At 40.1% G+C, this 24,135-nt stretch overlaps 3 protein-coding genes across 3 annotated transcripts in view; 1 reads left to right on the top strand and 2 right to left on the bottom strand.

Annotated features, from left to right (window-relative positions):
* LOC105839577 (general odorant-binding protein 72) overlaps nt 1–24,135 on the bottom strand; it is a 77,104-nt gene that overhangs the window by 31,747 nt on the left and 21,222 nt on the right. Inside the window, exons 3-4 of the mRNA XM_012685993.3 lie at nt 14,676–14,767; nt 6,531–6,642 (exon numbers count right to left, since the gene is read on the bottom strand). Coding sequence (XP_012541447.1) covers nt 6,531–6,642; nt 14,676–14,767 — 204 coding nt within the window. The remainder of the gene's footprint in view (nt 1–6,530; nt 6,643–14,675; nt 14,768–24,135) is intronic.
* On the bottom strand, nt 7,822–14,650 carry LOC114255262. Its single transcript, XM_028193536.2, has 4 exons — nt 14,146–14,650; nt 12,036–12,046; nt 10,229–10,248; nt 7,822–8,044 (listed from the first exon to the last, which is right to left on the bottom strand). The coding sequence occupies exons 1-4, from the start codon at nt 14,224–14,226 to the stop codon at nt 7,845–7,847; spliced, it is 312 nt and encodes a 103-aa protein (XP_028049337.1). The 5' UTR covers nt 14,227–14,650; the 3' UTR covers nt 7,822–7,844.
* On the top strand, nt 12,197–13,828 carry LOC118645166. Its single transcript, XM_036285730.1, has one exon. It carries the CDS (start codon nt 12,903–12,905, stop codon nt 13,710–13,712), a length of 810 nt encoding a protein of 269 aa, XP_036141623.1. The 5' UTR covers nt 12,197–12,902; the 3' UTR covers nt 13,713–13,828.

Below are 24,135 nucleotides of genomic sequence, written 5' to 3' on the forward strand. Positions count from 1 at the left end.
TCTCTCTGTAGATATTTAAATATCTACATACATATTTTAACGAGCACCTTGTTTTGCGTGGAAAGTCGCAAACCCATGTGGTGCAGAGAATGCTTTGCAAACACACACACACACACACACACACACACACACACACACACACACACACACACACACACACACACACACACACACACACACACACACACACAAGAGGTGCAAAGGGGGGCCTTCGGCTCACCGTCCCGAACCCACCCCGTCCAAATCGCTAACCCATGTGCATTGTATTGGAAATCAAGTAAAGCATACGTGGCCGTTTTGGACGTGGCCGTTTCAAAGGGAGCGGTGCACTTGCAGACGGTTCAAATGGACACATTTGGGGCATTTGGATACTGTGCTTTTAGACACGATATCTTGCGCACGTTTCAAATGACCACGGTGTATCTGCACACGGTACATTTGCACACTGTGCATTTGGACACAAAAGAAATTTTATTAAAAATTTACACCAGTTACATGTACACGTAAAATTTGGCCACCAGATATTTGCACACAAAAAAATGCCCACCGTTCACTTGGACACGTAAAAGTTGCACACCATTCATTTGCACACCGCTTACTTGCGCACCATTAACTTGCACATTGTTCACTTGCCCACCATTAATTTGCATTCCAAGAAATACGCACCGATCATTTGTACGTTGAAAGATGCATACCGATCATTTGCACACAAAAAGATGCGTACTGATCATTTGCACACGGAAAGATGCGCACTGATCATTTGCACACGGAAAGATGCACACTGATCATTTGCACACCGTTCAATTGCACACTGTTCAATGAAACGTATATTAAATATTTATACATTATGGCTGCGTTTGCAATGTGTACATGGGTTAGCGACTTGGATGGGGTGGGTGCGGGAGGGAGGCCTTCAGCAGTTGCCGCTGGTCGACGACGAAAGTAGTAAATAGTAAAATAATTCTCGAACAATACTAATCAGTGACATGTATAACTCATAATAACAATAAACGTTATTTATTATTTTATTATAATAATAACATTCGTACATTTATTATTTCAGAGGATAATTTTGCAAATCAATAAACAAAACATTAAAATTCTACTTTAATATTAAATGACGTAAAACTATATAATGCACTGATAGCCTTGTTTAACTTTCTGATTTACATAGTGCGGATATGTTTAACTATTTTGTAAATTATGGATTATAATTTGTACAATAATGATAATCTTCATAAAAATATTTAAAACAGAAATATTCGTCGCACCATGCACAGCGCATAAAAGCAGCCATTCCACAAATACTACATTTGGGTACATGCTTTTCATTTTATAAGTAATAGAACTCTACAGGATTTTGAAATTCGCCAGGATGTATTTCTACATCCGCTTTTAAACCTAGCATATTGGAAAAGATTTTTGAATCTAGGTAAAGAAAGTTGATTATGGGTTAATGATTGCAAATTAATTATTTCGTTATGGGAGTGCAAATTGACATCTCTCTCTTAAAGAATTATATTATCTGAAAATGTTCGCACAAAATTTTTCCAAATCCGGAATCCAAACACATCTAAAGGCTGAATGAGTCGTTTTTTTTTGGAATGGTTAAAAGTTGTACCACTTTGTCTTGTGGAATCAACTGCTGTAGCTGACTCGGGCAGTGTCCCGTCAATAAATCGAGTAGTAGCATGCTTTTACGACCAGTATTCGATAAATACACTTCGCTGAACCAAGTTTTGAAATGTTCAGATGTAAGTTTTCCTGATTTTGAAGTTTGGATGTAATCATTAATTGGACGAAAAAGAGTTTTTTGCACTCTAGGACCAAATGTTCCCGTGGATTTCTTTAAAACCATGTACAGTGGTGAAAGAAAACGTCTGCTTGCCGAAATAATCGGCATTATAGTGTCGTAGAAGATACCGATTTAACCGTTGCTTCAACTATTTTTGCACCCAATTGCGTTAATGTTCGTCCAGAATGTATTTCAAAGTTGAAGCCACTCTTATCTGCATTATAAACTTCTTTAACTCCGATGGCTGGGATGTTAGATTCTACATTTGAAACAAACGATTCTGCGATATCTTATAGATTATTAATATTTTTAAGCATAAATCGCGTTCTGAATGTTGTTATTTTGCGAGAAACAATTCCATGCACATTCTTGAATTTCCAAATCTAATATTTACTTGCCTTAAATTCAAGTAGATATCTATTTGGCTTTTTGCTTCCAAGGCCCATGATCTTAAATTCATGTCATGAACATAGATCTTCTTTCACGAGCTTCTTCGAATTTTTGCAGTATGTATTCCGTAATAAATACAACTTTATCTGCATTTGTTCCACCTTTCTTTATACTCGCTTCCTACCTGTATAGTTGATATATGAATTTAACCTTGCAAAAACGGTTTTATACAGTAGTTAAAAGTCGACTTGCTTTCTTTCTGGCTTTCCCAAACTCCACAGCTTTTCTCTTATAATTAAAGTTGACCTTCCCACCTTCATCATCAACAATGCCTTCTTCAAATTCAAAACTGTCTTCTTTTTCTGCAGGCGTAATATATTCTACAACTTGTGCTTCATACTTCTGATAAATCGTCAAAATCAAGTACATAATCATGTTCAAATAATGATACCGATCGTACGTTTTGACATTTTTGTAGAATATCGTGAATTTTATTATGCACTTCAATTTCAAACGATGTTATAGGTGTCTGTGTTATATTTGCAATTTGAAACGTAGTCACTAACATGTTTATTACGTTTGCGACATTTAACGGCGTTATTTTGAAAAGAATTATATGAAGTAGGATATTATATGAATCACAAACTAAAATAATTGATTGCCGCCGCAAGTAAAAGTGAAAATAATATTTTCTCGAGCATATTTATATGATTCAAAAAACGTAATTATATATTATATAATTTTTTGCAATAGTAGTTTAATTTGTCACTTATAAAACATTAATCTTATCTCATTTTTCGTGTAATAAATAAATAAGATATTACATGAAATTCTATTTTGATGTTAAATGACGCAAAATCATATGTTGCGATGATGATCTTGTCGACTTTTCTGATTGATATAAAGCGGATGTGTCTAGTTATTTTTGCAATAATATTTATTAAATAATTTTAAACGGCACGATAAATAAGATATTAGATGAAACTCTACTTTGATATTAAATGACGCAAAATCACAAGTTGCGCCGATAATCTTATCGACCTTCCGATTTATATATAAAGTGGATCCGATTTATATGTGTCTAATAGTTTCTAACAAATAAACAAAAATTATTTTTAATAAAAAAAACATGATGCAAGTGCGTGAGAAAGTACGTCAGATCCCTTTATCAAGAAACCAGAAAAGGTATTCTCTTTTAAAATTAAAATTGTTAACAAATTTTAATTTAATTGTTTTAAAAGATGAATCTACCAACTGACAATGAGGAAAGGACGGAGGAGTGGAAAATGGAAAACTACGGACCCATCGATGGGGTACGACCCATCGATTACCCGGAGACATATAAAATACTCTTGAGAAGTATTTGTGCAAAAATGCTGAAAAAATGTTGGTCGGAAATTATATATAATATCTTTGGCGCCACCAGTATATGAGGTCTCCAGGAAGATTTTCAAACGACCTTAAGAATATTAGATCTCACGCTTTCTGCAATTATTTAACTGAAGACGAAGGATTCGAGACTGTGGTAGAATGTTTCTTATGTAACGAAGAACTCACGTGGGTGCGACCGGCCAAAGATTGTTGAGATTGCGTGGAAGAATTTATTTTATCAAAAGATAGAATTCTTGAGAAGATAGAGGATTTGAAAAGCATCGAAATATTTGGACTGATTCGTAGTTATGAGTAGACTAGTGTTAGTAAAATAAAAAATAAATAAATAAATTTTTAATTATAAGTTTTTTGTTGTTGATTAAATACATCTTTAACATAAAATATACATGTTACTACCTTATAATATCTATGGCCATTCTATTCAGCTTATCATATTTAAAATACATAACTCTATTTTGTTCGCATATGGCAATATACATATATATATATATATATATATATATATATATATACACTCACTCGAAAAAAAAGCGGTACACCTAAAATTTGTCAAAAAATCACTAAACTTCCAATGACGATAACTACGCGAGTAATAAAGATAGAAATGTTTTTAAAAAAAGAAATTAAAGCTTCAAATGTCTACTTTAAGAATTGATTTAGTAAAATTTTGCGTAATAATTTTTTGCAAAATGGCGTATGACAAAGCGAGAGCATGCGAAATTGAAAAATATTGGTCCGATTTTGGGACGATCCGTGGCATGAGGCAAGTATCGCAACTTAATGGGATAAAAAGCATGCGATAGTACAGAGTTTTCCCTTCAAAATGCTTTTTTACTCGTCTTGATACGATGATTTTTCGCTGAGATATGCGCATTTGAATAAAAAGGCAGTTTTTTACTTTAAATGCGCATATCTCAGTGAAAAATCATCCTATGTCCATTTGAAACGTGTACATTATTTTGTGTCCAATTGTACTGTGTCCAAGTGAAGGCCACTCGGCAGGACTGAGAGAAGTGACGGCGGTAGCGTGTTTGAGAACGCTACGGTCTCTGGCACGTGGTCCGCCAGGGAAAAGGGATACGGGGAAGTAGAGAGGGAGAGGTGAAACACGGCGATCAAAAGTATTAAAGTGGAGGTAAAAAAACAGAAGAGTTGATACGAGGGAAGACGGAAAGGACGGTTTGGCAGAAGAGGATAGTATGGAGAGCAGAATTAGAAGTGGATCGTGCGATCGATACGTTGATGCGCAACGAAAAAAGAGATAGAAAGAGGAGCAGGAGGAAGGAGAGAAAGGGAGCAAGGAAACTAGAAGGTGTCAAGGGGGAGGAGGGGTAGGAGGAGAGGACCAGGAGGAGGAAAGAAGCCGAGGAGAAAGCCAGGAAAAGAGTGATGTTTAAGGGAGATGGCGGCGATGTGGAAAGAAAGGTGTGTGGAGAGAGAAGGAAGGAGGAACGGAGGAGAGAGGATGGTGGCGAGTCTGGAGAGAAAGGATGCACGAGAGGGCAGAGAGAGCGACAAGAGGAGGATAGAAGGAGAGAGGTCGCACGGAGGAATAGGTGAGCAGAGGGAGGTTAAGGACGAAATTGGAGGAGGAGACAGGTGGCAGGGAGGAGAAACAAAGGGAGAAGCGGAAGAAAAAGAGAAGGAAGAAACGAGCGGGGAAGAGATAGAGAGAAGGCTAGAGAAGGAGAGGATGCGCAACTGAGAGAGAATGCGTACGAGCGAAGGAAGAAATTGTTATAACGTGAGTCTGGAAAAGAAGGAGGAGAGGAGAAAGAAGGTGCAAGAGAGGGCGGAAATGGAGACGGGAGGAGGAGAAAAGGAGGAGAGAGGTTGCGTGAAGAAGCGGGGGCGCAGGAAAAGGTCGGGGAGAAATTGGAAAAATAGACAGGCGGTAAGGAGGAGAAGCGGAAGGAGAGGAGGAGGAGGAATGAACAAGGAGGAGAATAGGAGGAGGCCAGAGGAGGAAAAGAAGCGCGATTGAGAGAGTGGGAGGTTGAGAGGATGCGTACGAGCGAAGGAAGAAATTGTTATATATATTGTTACGTGCGTCGCCCGGTATACTCCTCCTCCCTCCGCGCTTGACTAACGCGCAACAGCCGCATCTCCTCCAGGAGGGCTTTCAAAGTTCTTGACTCACGCTCCGAATTCTATGCACCCGAGCAGACATCTTCCGTGGCAGCAGAAGCGTGAGACCGAGTCACAACTGGAGAATGGAGAATAGACATTTTCTTTTTCCGAGATGTTCAACCTCTTGTTCTCCTCACTTCGAGCACTTCGTAACACACAAACTCGCGCGCGTTTCGCAGGATCCGTAGAACGGATCCTGAACGAGACCCCAAAATGTTACGCGCGCACTCGCGGAAAAAAAAGAAACACTTTTAAACTCAAAACGGTTAATTTTATTAAGCAATTACAAACAAGTCCGTTCAGACACGAGACCGAAATTCAACTCTCTGTTTACATCCGTTGTCAAGATAGTAACAGCTGACAGCACTCTTCCAAGAAATCAATAAATTGATCGGGTTTTTGACAGTTGAGTCGCGGCCGAGAAGTATACCGAGCGACGCACGTAACAATATGTATTGTAAAAAGGAGTAAAGAATGTAGAACATGTAAGAGAGCAGAAGGAGGAATGATGTACGGGGTTTGCTACACCCCACAAAACACCCCGGCACTCCGTTTGAGAAGTCCGGAATAAACTCTATCTATCTAATACATTTTATAAAACTGGAAAAATAATTTATTAAGTTCTTCTTTTAAATATTTATTTTAAAAATATTGATTTACTTTAAGAATACTGCTAAATATTTTTAAAATTAAAATTTAAAAAAAATTTTTAATTTTTAATTTATTATTTTCTTTCTCTTTTTTATTCTTAATCTTTGTTTATTTTTATTTAATTTCTTCATTTTTAAATTTATTTTAATTTTTATTTTATAAAATTACTTACGTATCGTTGCACATTCAGTTGCAGTTACTTTCATAGCACTCGCCATGTCAGCTGGCAGCATTAGATCCATTTGTTTAATCATCATTTCGTAATCTATACGTCCATTTTTGAACTTAATTATGGAAAAATATGTTTCAATAACTGTATCTTAATATTAAATAAGAATAAATATAACTTATATTATAGAAATTCTTGAATAATTAAAATTAATAGTAGCACAAGTGCATTTACGAGGGTGGTTTGACAAGTCCACGCAAAAATAAAAACTATTTAATTTATGGAGATAAACCTTTTTTATTTTTCAACATAGTGTCCTTTTAGATTTATACACTTCGTCCAACGCATGGTGGAAAAATACAAGGTGTGCTCATACGCATATGCTTTCTAACAGCCAATGAAAAGTTGTTTCCAGATACCGCCATCTTGCCGCGGTATTTTCTATTTGTTATATCATAATAATACCTCAATATCATCTAGACCAGAGTATTCAGACTCCAATTTTCATAATTCGGAAAAAGCCTTTATTCTAAATAATTACAAATTATTAGAGCTGAAAATAATTGAAGGTGACAGTTAGGATAAAAATAAAGAAACTTTTTCATAATAGGGCCTAAACGCAATGCCAGGCAACAAGCAATAAGAACAGAAATAATGAAAGAGAGAAAGAGAGAAAGGATTTTCTTCTTTCTTTCTCTCTTTCTTTAAAATGGCCGCACCTGGAATCTGCGCAGAACTGTACCGAAATTCGTCTTGAGTATGAGCACACCTTGTATTCTTCCACCATGGTCCAACGCTCTGATTTGTTGATCCCTTCCGAATAATAGGATTTGTCCAAGTTTGTAAAATAGGCATTCGTTTTTGCAATCGCTTCTTCGTTTAAATAAAATCTTTTTCCCGCCAGCCATTTCTTCATATTGGGGAACAAGTAGTAGTCCGAAGGAGTCAAGTCTGGAGAATAAGGGGGCTGTGAAACGAATTGGAACCTTATTTCCATCAATTTTGCGGCCACAACTGCTGAGGCGTGAGCTGATGCGTTGTCGTGATGGAAAAGAACTTTTTTGTGGGCTAATCGTGGACGTTTTTTTTTGCAGCTCGGTTTTCAACCGGTCCAATAACGATAAATAATATGCGCCTGTAATAATTTTACCATTTTTCATATAGTTAATGAGGATTATTCCTTGCAAATCCCAGTCGCCATAACTTTTTCGGCCGAAGGAACGGTCTTCGCCTTTTTTGATGCAGATTCCCCCTTGGCAACACATTGTTTGGATTGTTCTTTGGTCTCAGGAGTGTAGTGGTGTATCCATATTTCATCTATAGTGATGAAACGACGCTTAAGTCCTGTGAATTCCGCTGCAACAACTGCAAACCGTCCTTGCAATACCTTACACGATTTCGTTTTCGGTCAATCGTGAGCAATCGCGGCACCCATCTTGTGGATAGCTTTTTCATGCTCAAATGTTGGTGCAAAATATTATGTGTTTGTTCATTCGAGATGCCCACAGCACTGACATCTCACACACCTTCACTCCTTTGTCATCCATCACTGTTCAAACTTTATTTCTCTTCCTAATCTTTTCACTTTAAATCACGCTGTTATTGTTCGCGTGCTTTGCTTGTATCATTCCGTTACCGTGTTTTCGTTTTCCCCACCTCTACGCTTAGATCGTCGCGCCTGCCTCGCCGGTTCTACCAAGAATCGATTTGATTTTTCCGCCGAAGACAGTCTGCGAGAACCGTTCATACTGTAAACCGGCAGTGAGCTTTAAAATATATCTAAATATATCTCCTTTCGCAATTCCTTACTTCTTATTTAAAACCAAATAAAACATCTAGAAAACATTGGTCCTTCGAGCCGGATATCTATCATAAGCTCATTGCCATCACTTTCGTTCTCCACCCGCGCTGAGCGAACAACGCGTGTGCTCGTTCAACTCATTATCTCCAGCTACGAAATTTACGTGCTCGCATCATGGTCTTCGAAGCTGCCGTTCAAAAGGAACTCGAACTTCGATATCGCATTAACCAAACCGTGGATAATCTCAAAAAGCTCGGTAAGGAAAACATAACGATTCTCAGCATCAATACGCGATTAGAAACTCTCGAACATTATTGGCGATCCTTTCAATCAATTCATACGCAACTCGTAGCTGATCTGAATGATGAAACTAAAGAACACGATTACTTCTCCAAGGATTGTTTTGAGTCCTGCGAAACGGCATAGTTTGCTAGTAAAGATGAACTCTTCGCGCTTTGTCAGCGTTTAGCTCCTACGACGCCGACAAGCGAAGTTTTAGATATTTCATCAAGCGCCTCGCGCAACTCAAATGCTCGCGCGTTCCCAAAGATTTCAGTGCCAAAGTTCTCCGGAGAATACAACGCTCGTTCCGTGACCTTTTCACCTCGATGGTCATCAACAATCCAGACATCCCGCCGGTCGAGAAAATGCACTACCTGAAGATTCACGTCCACGGAGAAGCAGCTCGCCAAATCGCTAATTTTGCCGTAACGGCCGATAACTTTTCTCAGGCGTGGAACGTCCTTGTCGGTCGTTATGAAAACAAGCGTGTCCTTGTCCGCGCTTATTTAGATCAACTCTTTGCTGTGGCCACAATAACTAAGAAATCAGCCGAAGAACTCAAGGATCTCATTTTCATCGTCAAGGAATCTCTCAGCGGACTTAAAATTCTAGAGCTCTGATCGAATCGTAGGATTATTTCATAGTTTATTTCGTTACAAAAAAGTTGGACCCGGACACTCGCAAAGCTTGGGAGCTGCACCAAGGTAATAACACTGAGCCGGCTTCCTTTTTCGAATTCGATGAATTCTTAGACGGGCGAACTCGTGTCTTCGAGATGTCCTCGCCTGAATCACCATCACAATCTTCGAAATCGAAATCAAAATCAGCTCGCGTCAACGCCGCCACAACTTCTCGCAAGTTCTCGCTGCTCTTGTTGTGATGATTTGCATTACATATCACGCTGTCCGACCTTTACCGCCAAATCACTTGCAGAGCGGAAAGAACTTGTCAATGCGAGGCGTTTGTGTCTTAATTGCCTCGGACCACACAAACTAAGTGACTGTCGTACAATTAAGCGCTGCCGCGTGTGTCAAGGCCAACATCACACCCTTCTTCATCACACCGGGCCAACCTCTTCCGTTGCAACTTCCGGCGCTCGCACCAATGCTCCAGCCGTCAATCTCGTTTCCAACGTAAGCGAGTTGTCCGGCACTGCCTCCAATGCCCTTCATGCGGAAGCGCAGTCTCATTCCACGCGCGCTTTCACGTTACTCGCGACCGCTTTCGCATATATAATCACCGCAAATGGGCATCGCATTCCTACACGCCTTCTCCTCGATCAAAGTTCCGAGCTTTCATTCATTCGTGAATAGTTGGCTCAAACTCTCAACCTTCCTCGGAAACACGCGCACATTCCTATTATCGGCATCGGTTCGCGCTCTGCTGGATCAACCCGCGGAGCTCTCTCTCTCTCTCTTTCTCTCTCTCTCTCTCTCTCTCTCTCTCTCTTCGTCTAAGATCGTGCATTGAAGCGTCCCACGAGCTTGACGTAACCGCTTACATCATGCCGACACTCACGGGACGAATTCCGTTGGAACTCCTCAACAACGATGCTTGGACACACCTCCAGGGTTTGCCTCTCGCCGACCCGACTTTCGCGATATCCAGTAAAATCGACATGACCGTAGGCGCAGACGTCTACGCGCGCTTACTGCGATCCGATATAATTCGAGGCTCGCCGGAGCATCCCATAGCTCAGGACACTCTATTCGGCTGGACGATTTTTGGACCCGCTGGCAACGAAGCCACCATTACAAGGTCGATCATGCGCGAACACAATTCATTTAACGGAACTCCCGACCTCGATCTGCATGAAATGCTCACTCGCTTTTGGGCTCAGGAGGAAGTTCCGTCTCAACCCGCGAAGCGACTTACCGCGGACGAAGAAATCTGCGAACACCACTTTATCACCACTCATACTCGTGACCCATCAGGACGCTACGTTGTTCGCTTACCGTTCAAGTCAACCATCTCGCAGCTGGGATCATCATACACCGCAGCTCTTTGCGCCTTGCAGAGGATCCAGCGACGCTTCTCGACCAACTCTTTGTTCGCGGATTGCTATGCCGGCTTTTTCCTCGAGTACGAAGCACTTCAGCACATGACTCATGTGCGTGATTCAATTTCAGACTTCGAACCTGGATACTTCCTCCCTCATCATGGCATTCTTCGTGAAAGCAGCTCGACAACCAAGCTTCGTGTCGTTTTCAACGGCTCTTGTAAAACATCGTCAGGACTCTCACTCAACGACTGCCTGCTTGTCGGACCTAAACTCCAATCAGACCTGGCGCTTACTGTTCTCAGATGGCGTCGCTATGGCTTCAGCGCAGACATTGAGAAAATGTACCGTCAAATTCTCGTGCACCCGGATGATTGACGGTATCAGCGCATCTTATGGAGCCCATCTGACAAACCAGCGGTCTTCCAACTCAACACCGTCACTTACGGACTTGCCTGCGCACCATACCTCGCGCTTCGCATCCTTCAACAGCTCGCACACGACGAAAGAGATAAACATCCAGACGGATCTAACGTCGTTCTCAACGACATGTACGTCGACGACGTTCTTTCCGGAGCTGATACAATCCCTCTCGCTCGTTCCAAGGCCGCGCACGTCGACAGTCTCCTCATGGCGGGCGGCTTTCACCTGCAAAAGTGGGCAACCAACGACCCGCGGGATTTAGCCGCAACTGAATCTCAACGCTGCACTACCACTTCTTCGCTCGAGTTGACGCCCGAGTCGGTCACTCGAGCTCTCGGACTTTCTTGGAATCCATCAAGCGATACTTTCACGATCGCACCACGTCTTTCCATGTCTACCTTCAATCGGATAAAACGGTCGGTGCTCTCGTTAATATCGCAAATTTTTTACCCTCTTGGATGGATTTCACCAGTCATCATCACCGCGAACATCTTTCTCCAGGGACTTTAGCTTCTCAAGATTGGGTGGGACGATCCCTTGCCCGATGAAGTTAGTCAGCGCTAGTGTGACTTTGCGGACGCTCTAAACAACGCGCAATTCTCCATTCTCCGTTGGCTCGGACTGTCTACGGCTTCCACCAACGTTGAATTACACGGCTTTTCAGACCCTTCAAGAACAGCGCTTAGAGCAGTCATCTACGTAAGGGTTGTAAGCGACTCTTCAACATTAGTCTTGCAGCCGCCAAAACGAAGGTCGCGCCAATCAAACCTATGACGATCCCGCGACTCGAGTTGTGCGCCGCGGTTCTTCTTGTTCGCCTGCTTCAGCAGGTCCAGACTGCCTTAGAACTCAAAGATAGCGTGGTTCACTTGTGGACGAATTCCAGCGTAAGCCTCACTTAGATTCAAGGTCACCCGTCGCGCTGGAAGGAATTGGTGGTCAATCGAGTTTCTCTTATTCACGATCTTGCTCCTCTTGCGCGTTAGCATCATGTTTCAGGTACCGAAAATCCAGCTAATTCAGCCTCTCGAGGACTGTCCCCGGCTAGGCTTTCACTCACTTTGGTGGACCGGACCACGGTGGTTGTCGGAGCCCCGCCGATCCTGGCCGACCACGGTTCCGCCGGTGGATTCAACTCACGACCTTGAAGAGCGTCCACTCCACTCGGCGGTTGCAATCGCTCGGCCTCACGGTTTGTGGGATCTTTTTGAACGATACTCCACGCTTGATCGGCTTCTGAGAACAACGATGTGGCTTAGCCGCGCTATTTCACATTTCCGGCGCCAGGCCATCCTTCCACCTCCGTGGGCGGCCATGGCCTCCGAACTTTACGATGCTTAAAACTTCTGGATCAGACACGTTTAAGGAGCACATTTCTCTTTGGAGCTCTCTTCGCTTCGACGCGGTGCCGACCTTCCTCGTTTTCATCCACTTCAGCGACTTACGCCATTCATCGATGGTGATGGAATTCTTCGAATAGGCGGGCGCCTCCGCAACTCGTTACTCGATCCTGACACCAAGCATCCGATCCTTTTGCCTCGTGACTCTAAATTTACCTTTCTTCTCATTCAGAAAGTGCACCTAAAAACTCTACACGGAGGTGTTCAAGTGATGCTCGCAGTACTTCGACAACGAGGTTCTGGATCCTCGGTGGCCGTGCTCCAATCAGCTCCTTCGTCCGACGTTGTGTCCGCTGCGTCCGATACCGAGCAGTCTCCGCCCAGCAACTTATGGGTCAACTTCCATCCACGCGAGTCACACCGTCTCGTCCTTTCCTGCACACCGGAATGGACTACGCGGGACCATTCTCCCTCCGCACTTGGCGCGGACGATCCACGCGAATCTATAAGAGCTTCTTGATCATTTTCGTATGCTTCTCGACGTCCGCAGTTCACCTCGAGATGGCCACGGATTACTCTGCTCAGGGTTTCCTCGCCTCAAACGGTTCACTGATCGACGGGGTCTCTGTGCCTCTCTCACCAGCGATTGCGGTACAAATTTTGTCGGGGCCGATGCAGAGTTGCGCCGGATGTTCACCGCCGCTTCTCGAGAACTTGAAGAGATCGAAAATGCTATGGCGACTCATGGAGTTACATGGCATTTTAATCCACTTGCGGCTCCTCATTTCGGCGGAAAGTGGGAGGCCGCGGTCAAATCTGTGAAGTTTCACCTCCGGCGTCTCATCGGGGAGTCAATACTGACGTACAAGGAGTTCTCGACTCTTCTTATTCAAATCGAGGCAATCTTAAATTCCCGTCCCTTCTGTCCTCTATCCGATGATCTATCGGACCTTGAGGCGCTCACACCCGTTCATTTTCTAATTGGCTGTTCTATGTGCATGATTCCGGAGCCATCGTTGAAGAACAAGCGCAAGTCTAGATTATCCCGGTGGCAATTAGTACAACATGTAAGAAATCATTTCTGGAAACGTTGGTCGCAAGAATATCTACAGCGTCTACAAGCTATATCGAAGTGGCAACATCCATCACACTCAATTTCAATCGGTTCGCTAGTCCTCATCAAGAACGAACGCTATCCACCGTCACGTTGGCCGCTAGCGCGCGTCATCGACACTCACGCAGGATCCGACGGACTCATTCGAGTTGCTACTGTTCGCACCGCCACTTCAAGTTTCAAACGTCCGATTGTAAAATTATGCCCGCTGCCGGTCGCGACCTAAATTCTGTCTCATTAAACTCTCGCAATAATTAAATTAAGTTAATGTCAATAAGTTTGCGACTCAAATTTCGTTGCTCTTATGAGCGCATCTGCTCCTCCGTTTCAGGCTTTCCCTCAAGCCCGAGGCGGGCGGAATGTTCAAACTTTATTTCTTTTCTTAATCTTTCTACTTTAAATCACGCTGTTATTGTTCGCGTACCTTGCTTGTATCATCCCGTTACCGTGTTTTCGTTTTCCCCATCTCTACGCTTAGATCGTCGCGCCTGCCTCGTCGGTCCTACCAAGAATTGATCTGATTTTTCCGTCGAAGAGTCTGCGAGAACCATTCATACTGTAAACCGACAGTGAGCTTTAAAGTATATCTAAATATATCTCCTTTTGCAATTCCTTACTTCTTATTTGAAACCAAGTGAAAATCTCTACAAAACAATCACCATATCATAAATTTTATCAATGATTTCTGGAGTAGTGACCTCAACAAGGCGTCCAGAACGTTTAGCGTTACTTGTGCCCATATGGCCACTCCGAAAATTTTGAAATTACTTATAAACTGTTCTAATTGCAGGTGCAGAGTCACCATAATGTTTATCAAGCTTCTCTTTAGTCTCCTGAGACGATTTGCCTTTCATAAAATAATGTTTAATCAACACACAAAATTCTTTTTCGTCCATTTTTTGAAAATCACTCAACTTCCTCAATTCAAACGAATGCCAAACACAAAGAAATAGTCCGATCTGGCTGAAACTTGGTGTGTGTTTTTCCAAGAGATGCTACTAATTGAAAATAACCTCGATACGCACCAGTAGTGCTATCTTTTTGACTTTGCACGGACTTTTCAAACTACCCTCGTAAATATTTTTTTCATAAAACACATGTTAATGTGATCAATTTTTAATGATATTGAATACCTTTTATATAATCATATTTTTTCATTTATTATAGTCAGTGTATATTCTTTTCTTACCGTTCGCATTGTCTTCATTACACATAAGGTATAACATTTTAAAGTTTGATTGTCATCTGGAAATTTTCCTTTTTGTATTCCTGCGATAGCTCCTATAAGAGAACATAAAAAAATCAAATTAATCGAGTAGAAAGGACGGTCAATGTGAATCTTAATGCTTAATGTGTGATTTATACATGTTCTAGTTTATAACGGTCGACCGTTTTATAGTCGTCTGGATTGGCTCGCAAATGTTAGGGTCCGAAAAAGGAAGGAATACCGATTTAAGAAAATATTAATAAGTTAATTCTGTTTTAATTACAAAGTTTTAGTTTGGCATGATAATAAAATAATATACACCTACGAACTCAGTGCCCCGGGACATTAAATATTCGCGTGAACTTAAATCTAATAGATTTGCATCGCCGAAAACACCGGAACGAGTGAACTTAAAACTAAATATTTGCTCACAAAAATGCGTGAACTGAAATCTAAATGATCCGGAGTGGAGCTAAACGGCAATTGATTAATCGTAAAAGAAATAACAAGATGGATAAAGGAATGATCTGGACAGGGGGAGAACTAGAGAGTGGTAATTCCCCAATATTTTATTATTCAAGATGGACCGTAACAAACAAAATAAAACAAATTAACAATTAAGGTAGCGATTATGAATCTTTGTCACTTTTTCCTGGTAAATGAAAAGTTAAGTATGAAAAAAGGAAAAATGAAAAATAATATTTCTATTATATTTATAAATTACTAATATAAAAATTTAATTACAATATATAAAATGTTATGTCTAGTATATTAGTATATAACAAACAACCGAAATTTACAGTTGTAATGTAAAGTAATAATATATAATACATTTAAATATAATGAATGATTGAAAGGTTAACGGTCAGTATAAATTCTTCAAACGTGAAATATTTTATGTGAACTTTCGATTTGCTTGAAAATAGTATCAATTTTCATGAAAATATTTAATCTTCAAAGAATGTGATTAAAAGCATCGACTTAGAATATAGACTGAACCATCCCTATATTATTCATATGCAAAACTTGATTCAGAAAAAAATGAGAACAATGGCCGCCAATTCGCTTTGTCTTCATTTTTTTATGACTAGAAAAAGACAGAATTGATTGACAATTCGTGCTGTCCTTCTTCCACAGTTAAACTCACGATACGCGTTCCGCAATCAATGCTTTATGTCGATGATTAAAAGTGAAAAATGTGAATACCATTTCTTCTAATGACTTTAATCTTACTAGTTATATGATTGGTAAAAATAAAACACGGAAGAATGTAAAAATTAAGAAAGATCTAGAGAAAAGTAAGACGTAAATTATTTAGAACGTGGATATAATATGACAATCTTTTTCTTTACCTTTTTTAATTTATTATTTAAAATATAGCAAACAAAATACAAGTAATAATAAGTAGTAATTTATAATATAATATAATACAATAGTGTACTACTAATTGCAATATTTTTATATATGTATTAATGTAATGATAAAATATAAAATATTGTATAAATTATTATTCTCACACACACACACACGCGCGCGCGCGTGCGCGCGCGCGCGATCGGTGCATCTACACATCTTAAATATATATATATTTAAAAAATGTATATATATGTATAATAATTGCAATATTTTGTGTGTGTGTGTGTGTGTGTGTGTGTGTTGTGTGTGTGTTGTGTGTGTGGACACATGCAATTATTATTTGCATGTTAGTTAATATATGTACATATAATTTTAAAAATATGCTTATATATAAATAAATACAAAATAATATTATTATAATTTTATAATAATGCATTTATGAAAGATAATTTATAAAACATAAAATTAATAAAAAATGTAACAAAATGAAAAACGTACAACAATCTTTCGTTGACGAAAGATTGTTTGACGTTTTTTAAATTACAATAGAAGTATTCATCACATAAAGTTCTTTAATTTACAAAGAAAGTTAGACAACCTTTTTGTCAAGAAGTATCCAATAATACATGAATTCCTATTACCTGTACAAATGTTGAAACATTTTTTTTGGAATATCGATATTGCCGTAGTAAAAAGCTACTGGCTTTTCCAGTATACTGTAGAGCAGGCATGTCAAACACGCGGCCCGCCAATACATAGGTTGCGCCGAGAGTTTTTAAAAATTTTTTGAAAAAAGTATTAATTAATTATTTTAAAGTAAATTTTATTTTTATTTGTATGCAGTTTAGTTTAATGCAGTTGCAGTATGCAGTTTAAATTTTGCGTTTCAATAATTTTTAATTTAGTGATTGAAAAAGAAAGAAAATATAGAATTAAATTAAATCGAACATACATAAATCTCATATTATGTGCATTTACGATTGGGCAAACACTTTGCGGGGACGATGGTGCGGAGGAAAGTGCGAAGATACCTTTTCATTTGATGCTTGACACTGGTTTTCGAGAGATTGCGTGGCCACACGTGACGCCAGCGTCAACCAGAAAAAAGTTCAAATTTTTCAACTTTAGGTGTCAAAGTTTGATACTAATTAGATAAATATGGGTTATTAACTAAATAACCTTTTATAATTTACATTAAAAAAATTGTAAAATGGATTCTGGAAATAAATTAAAAAATTCTGAAAATGTAAATTAATTTAATTGCAAGTTATTATATTCCTCTATTTTGTATAATACGAGTGAATTTTTTTGTGTAGGATTTTATGTGATGATTTATGTTTTATTATGATTATGTTTGATATAAAATATTTAGGGGAAGTGCGCCGGTTGTGGGCACGCTCTAGTTGTGGACACCCCTACGTAAATTTGGACAGCAAGCATACGCTACTGATCTGAGTACTGAAAAACGTGTATGTTGACGGTACGCAGTTTTCGTGTTGATACCGAAACGAATACACGCATTTGCGTAGTAGCTGTGAGCATAGTAAAAATTATTTACAATAAATAAATAGAAAAGTGATTTTCTACTCTTTTCGAAGTGCGATAAATCGGTGTGAATTCTTTCAAAAAGGTGAGTGTTTCATTGTGTTTGCAGTGTTGTTATTGTATTTTGTGATTTCATTTCGTATTCAACCAAAATTTTTGCACCACATAATTTGTTAGTCTTTTGGAAAAATAGCTGCCATTCCCGGTTATGAGCACCTTCATGTAACCGGTTGTGGGCACCCTTGTTTTTTTTTTCATTTAATGCGTGTTTGGTTGAGAAACTGCGTAATATCATTCTTTATGTTGACGTAACGTATTTTATCACGTTTTTATGCATTTCACGCATTTTTAGCCACGTCAACCTCGGAAAAATCATTTGATAAAAAAATGGATTTTAATGCGCTGTTGCAAGCCATTAAGTGTTGCTTAGCGGACACTAAACCATCAACTAAGCGCACCAAGGGAACACTATCTAGACCATCGGCTAAGCGCATCAAGACAAAAGAGTCTCCACCATCTGACGATGATGTGGACTTCTGTCTCATCTGTCTGGACCTACTGGCATGGAAATTGACCGCCGCAAACTCCATTAAATGCAATGAATGCAGTCGTCCGGTGCATTTAAAGTGCGCTGATATGCGTGCCAGCTACTTCACATGCAAGCATTGTGTTTCTGATTTCGAAGATGAAGAAGGCGATGAGTAATGTGAAAACGTGTCATCCTTTTTTGTTCTTTTTGCCAGTAAAGGCTTCTAAAATAAATAAATTTTTATTTTCCCTTTATTTGTGGTGGTTTTCCTTCATATTTTCCATTTTTAGCGGATTTTTCAAGGGTGTCCACAACCGGGTACAAATTTTTTTTTGTCCAAAAATTGTCACTTCACTAAATTTTTAATAAAATTTTTCTAGTTAAAGAAATCAATTTAATTCCTTCACTGACAGTTAGCTAAGGCCTCTAGCTGTCCACTGGTACACATATGTCTGCATAATATGCATTTAGTCAAAAGTTATGAGCTAAAAACAAAACGGTGCCCACAACCGGCGCACTTCCCTTATAGTTTAAGTTTAAAAAATATGAAATATAAAATGACTATGTATGTATATTGTATAATATACAATAAAATGTAAAATATTTTTAGTTAAAAAAATGACATGAAATATGAAACGACTATGTATGTATAATATACAATACATTGAGCTTGACATTGTGTATAATAAATACATAATACATAATATAATCATTCTAAAAATCGTATTTTATTAATTTTTTGAACATTGAAAACATGCGGCCTCCAACTTAACACAAAATAGATCATGTGGCCCGTAAGATCATATGAGTTTGACATGCCTGCTGTAGAGTGAGTCCCAGATGAGCATAGATCGAAACGAACACCACCAATGAAATTGTATAAATTGATCCTAATTTTAACTAAAGCAGTAATCTGATTGGTGGTGTCCGTTTTGACCTGTGCGCATCTGGAACACTCTCGCACCGCATTTAAAGACGCAATATTTGTATCGTAACGATATTCTATTCTCATATGTTTCTTAGCAGCGTTTTATAGTTAATTTAATAATGTATTCAATATTGTGATATTACTAATCTAGTTTCACTTCAAACTCCGCCTGAGGCCTGGAGACAAAGGATCTTCAGCCTCTGCCGGTTCCAAGCTTGGAGAAAGAGGAGGGTTGGTGGATCAGGTGGCCAGCCTACCCACCGAAAAAAACAACGCAACATTCAAAATACTAGTACTAGCTTCGGACCAGGACGGATTACATGAAATAGAATTAAGCAACAACTAAGGACTAAGCGATTTAGGAAAAAGAATATTTCTAGATTAGTAACATGGAATATTAGATTTTGGAACTTCAGAGACCAGGAAATAACAAACGCACTGACCGAAAAACAAATCGACATCTACGTCTTATCGGAGATAAAAAAAAGCAAGGAAATCCAGACCTACAAAGACTACATATTGGTATATAGCGGTAAAAGTAGAAACGAGCGAGGAAAAGAGAAAGTGGGCATACTGATTCACAGGAGATGGCAGACCGACATCGAGGGTATATTGTACTTAACAATACAATAATGACGGTAACGATTAAGTAGCTCAGCAGCGTTGTAAAGATAATTAGCGTATATGTTCCAGTAGACATTAGCAAGCCTAGAACCCAGCGAGAATAGTTTTATGATCAACTTCAGGATATAGTAAATGACATACCTCCAAATGAGCACCTAATAATAATGGCTAACTTGAATGCGAGACAGTATTATACCAGGCATAAAACAACGATTCAACGAAGTATCAGAGAACAATAATGGGGGATTTCTGCATACAGCATAATCAGCGAATTAATAACACTTTCTTCAGATACGATGATAAGTACGAAATAACATGGCAGGGTTTAGACAAAACATCAATATTGGACTACATTATTAAAAACCGCAGCACATAACAAATGCAAATACTGGATGTCAAAACGTTAAACTCTGCGAATGTAGGAAGCAACCACAAACTCATCCTGTGCAGGCTCAGACTGAGACGGGCAAAAAGGAAACTGCAGATACTAGAAAAGGAATATAAGAAGCTAAACATAGAAAGAGCTGGAAGCACGCGTGATTTATATTCAAAAAAACTTGTGGAAAACATCAACGTCAACAAAATTAAAGAAAAGGGCTAAGTAGAGGCAGTATGGCTTAAAATAAAAGAAAACATCAGCGAAGGAAGTATGTAGATAGTAAAGAAAGAAAGAAGCAGGAAAACGTCATAATTTACTGATAAGGTTAAAAAGTTACGTCTTAGAAAGAAAGAAGCATACTTTAAATATAAATCAACAGGGTTACTATCATACTAGTTACAGAAAAACAAGAAATCTTACAACCACCAGACACGCCGACGGTACCACAGATTTGAGAGGTCACGATACGACTCGATCAACTGGAGCAAACCGGAGAGATGGGTGACGGAAAGTAACCGGCGGAACAAATGGAGACTGAAAGACGGTCAACGGACAAACAGGAGGACGAATGGACAGAACGAGCGAAGGACTCGCCACCGACCAGACCAGCATCACCGGAGGACGACCACGTCTCTTTTGAGAAGATTACAGAGATCCCGATGACACCAAGGAGATTCCGCCCCTGACAAACGCGCAAAAGCATAAAACGCGGTGAATATTGGACCCGAAAAGATAACACATATCATTATATATTTTATATTATGCTACTCAGATTTCTAAATTTTCTTGAATATTTTATATACCCATATAGATTATAAGAAACCCTAACGGATAAGTTAGAAGCTCTTCGTTTATTTCTTTGGACGCGAGTCATTTTGTTTATTTCATTTTATGTTCAACACGCAAGCAAGTTACCCCGACAGTAAAAGGCGCGATAAGCATATTTTAATTTTATTTATATTCTGACGTTTAATTTGGGCATGCAATAAAAAACATGCAAGACATACCTGAAATATTGTAAAATTGACACTTACCTAGCCTGAATAATTCATGAGACAAGCAGATAGAGGAAAATGTAATTGTACGCACCTTCTGCCTCGTACTATTTAGTTTTACCATCATAACCAATATATTTATTTGGATGACACCAAAATGGCCACATCCATCGATTGGTTAATTAAAAATATAATGTTGTAACGAGCCGTTCCCCCGCTACCGCTAGAACGGAGATAAAGCCGTTACCCCTACCTCGCTCGCTCCCTCCGCTCTTCTCTGTTTCCCTCACCACCGAGTGGAGGGTATATAAACCCTCCACTCGCGACGAGAGCCAGAACTTCCCCGGTCCGCGCACTGAGCAGACCGAGCCTCCTGGTGAAGTGAGCCAGGCTTCCTAGCGCGCACATTGAGCGCCATAATCTAACACTTGATCCTTCCCGGCATGCAGTGAGTGCCTTCCTGGCCGCGTACCGAGCGGCAACTCACTAGCACGTCCCGTACTTAAGCTCTCGACCGCGCATTGAATGGTCGCACGCGTCGTCTCACCCGGATGCCCCGCACTGAGGGGGAAATCGGCACCGCGATCTGTCACCCACGCGAGGTGACCGAGCGATAGCGTCGACCGATCAGCTGATGCGTCGAGCAGCTAATACCGGGCACCGTGCCGACGTCCGCGCCGATTCACAGCGCCGCTAGCGTCAGGCCTTAGGGCCACAGCGTACCACCGCACCGCTGCCGCCGATACCGCACCCGCCGCCAATCGCCGCGCCGACCGACCGGCGCGCACACCGCTGTAGCCAACCGAGGCAGTACGCCAACACCGATCGCACGCACCGCCGCCATAGCCAATCAGGGCACCGCACCGATCACGCGCAGACACACGAGCGCATGCCGCGACATAGTCGCCAGCACATAACACACGAACATCTCGCATTTCGAGGACCACACTGTATATATTAGCGCAGGGAATTGTACATATTAGCATAGGCTTATTATTAATTAATAAATCATAGTATTAGACCGAACACACCGTCTTCTCACTTATTCGAGCCCGCCGCCCGGACCCTGAATTCCGCGGCTATCCGCAGCCAAAAAGGACACAGGATTCACGGTTACAATGTTTTCACTGGTGAATACAAGATAAAAAATATAGCAGCAATTATCTGTGAATGGCTGTGGTCAATCCGAATGTGGCATTCTGAACGCTCTCCCGGTTTATTTATTTCATTATAATCATTTTTATATATTAACCAAGAATTATCCGAAGATATAGTGATTCTATACGAGATATATGCAAGTAGCCGATCGTATCGTTAAGGATCCGATAAAGCGAGATCCGCCTAATTTATTTATTACTTCCGTTTGAATTATTTGACACGCCATGTGCATAAAGTATTTACCAGATTCATGTACTAAAATAATATTCGTTAATCACAAAATACCGGGTGGCACTCACTTGGACACGGTTCAAATGGACACGATGCTTTTAGACACAATATCTTGCACACGATTTAAATGGTCACGGTGCATTTGGACACTGTGCATTTGGACACAAAAGAAATTTTATTAAAATTTCTTTACCAGTTATATGCACACGTAAAATTTGATTACCGGATATTTGCATACAAAAAAATGCGCACCATTCACTTGGATACATAAAAGTTGCACACCATTCACTTGCACACCGCTCACTTGCACACCATTCACTTGCACACCGTTCACTTGCCCACCACTCATTTGCACACCAAGAAATGCGCACCGATCATTTGCACATGGAGAGATGCACACCGATCATTTGCACACGAAAAGATGCGCACCAATCATTTGCACATGGAAAGATGCGCACTGATCATTTGCATACGGAAAGATACGCACCGATCATTTGCACACGGAAAGATGCACACTGATCATTTGCACACCGTTCAGTTGCACACCGTTCAATTGCACACTGTTCAATCAAACGCATATTAAGGGGATGCTGGATTGCTTCTCAAACTTGATTGGGGTCGATAATGTAGAGTCATTCGTGCACATCATTAATGAGATTTCGTATATATTTCTTTTATAGATTTGGAAATTCTTTTCTAGAATTAAAGTACACATATTAATATCAATCTGTGAATTGGATTTTATATCGAGAAACAAAAATTTTTTTTCATATTACTCTACTTACCGACTTTTTCCGAATCCGCACTCACACATACATACAAGATTTTCATTAAAAGAAATCATTATACTGAAGCGTCTAGGTTCATTTCTAAAAGCACAGAATTGTTCTTTCTTTTAATGCAATGTGCGAGGCACGCTTGTTTTGAACGTACAAAGTCTAAAACTTTTATACGCAGCAAATGTTTTCACGAGTCGACTACAGGAGTCGATCACAAAACTGTAATTTTTTAATTTTTGTTCGTTTTTCATATAAACTTGTGTACTGCGCACTCCGTTAGTGTCTATATTTTAATTCTGGAGAAGGATTTTTAATTCTGTGTAATCAACAAAAAGGTTTTTTTGAAAAACAATAATCGCGTTTAATCGGTAAAACAGACCCATCTCCAGCATCCCCTTAAATATTCATACATTATAACTACATTTGCGATGTGTACATGGGTTAGCGACTTGGACAGGGTGGGTGCAGGAGGGGGGCCCGAAAACCCCCCTTGTATCCCCCCCCCGTGTGTGTGTGTGTGTGTGTGTGTGTGTGTGTGTGCGCGTGCGTGCGTGTGTGTGTAAAGCATTCACTGCACCACATGAGTTTGCTACTTAAATGGTGTGCAATTGAACGGTGTGCAATTGAACGGTGTGCAACTGAGCGGTGTGCAAATAAACGGTGTCCAAAAGCACCGTGTCCAAATGAACGGCGTGCAAATGATCGGTGTGCATCTTTCCGTGTGCAAATGATCAGCGCGCATCTTTCCGTGTGCAAATGATTGGTGCGCATTTTTTGGTGTGCAAATGAGTGGTGGGCAAGTAAACGGTGTGCAAGTGAATGGTGTGCAAGTGAGCGGTGTGCAAATGAATGGTGTGCAACTTTTACGTGTCCAAAAAATGACATTTTTTCGTGTCTAAATATTTGGTGGTCAATTTT

The sequence above is a fragment of the Monomorium pharaonis genome, chromosome 4 (assembly GCF_013373865.1).
Source record: "Monomorium pharaonis isolate MP-MQ-018 chromosome 4, ASM1337386v2, whole genome shotgun sequence".
NCBI lineage: Eukaryota > Metazoa > Arthropoda > Insecta > Hymenoptera > Formicidae > Monomorium > Monomorium pharaonis.

Coding starts and splice junctions, on each gene's coding strand:
- LOC118645166 (XM_036285730.1), top strand. CDS start 12,903: ATGCTTCTCGACGTCCGCAGTTCACCTCGAGATGGCCACGGATTACTC.
- LOC114255262 (XM_028193536.2), bottom strand. CDS start 14,226: ATGGGCACAAGTAACGCTAAACGTTCTGGACGCCTTGTTGAGGTCACT. Junction 8,045..10,228: donor ACGTCTGCGCCTACGGTCAT/GTCGATTTTACT, acceptor AAGGTGTGTGAG/ATGTCAGTGCTGTGGGCATC.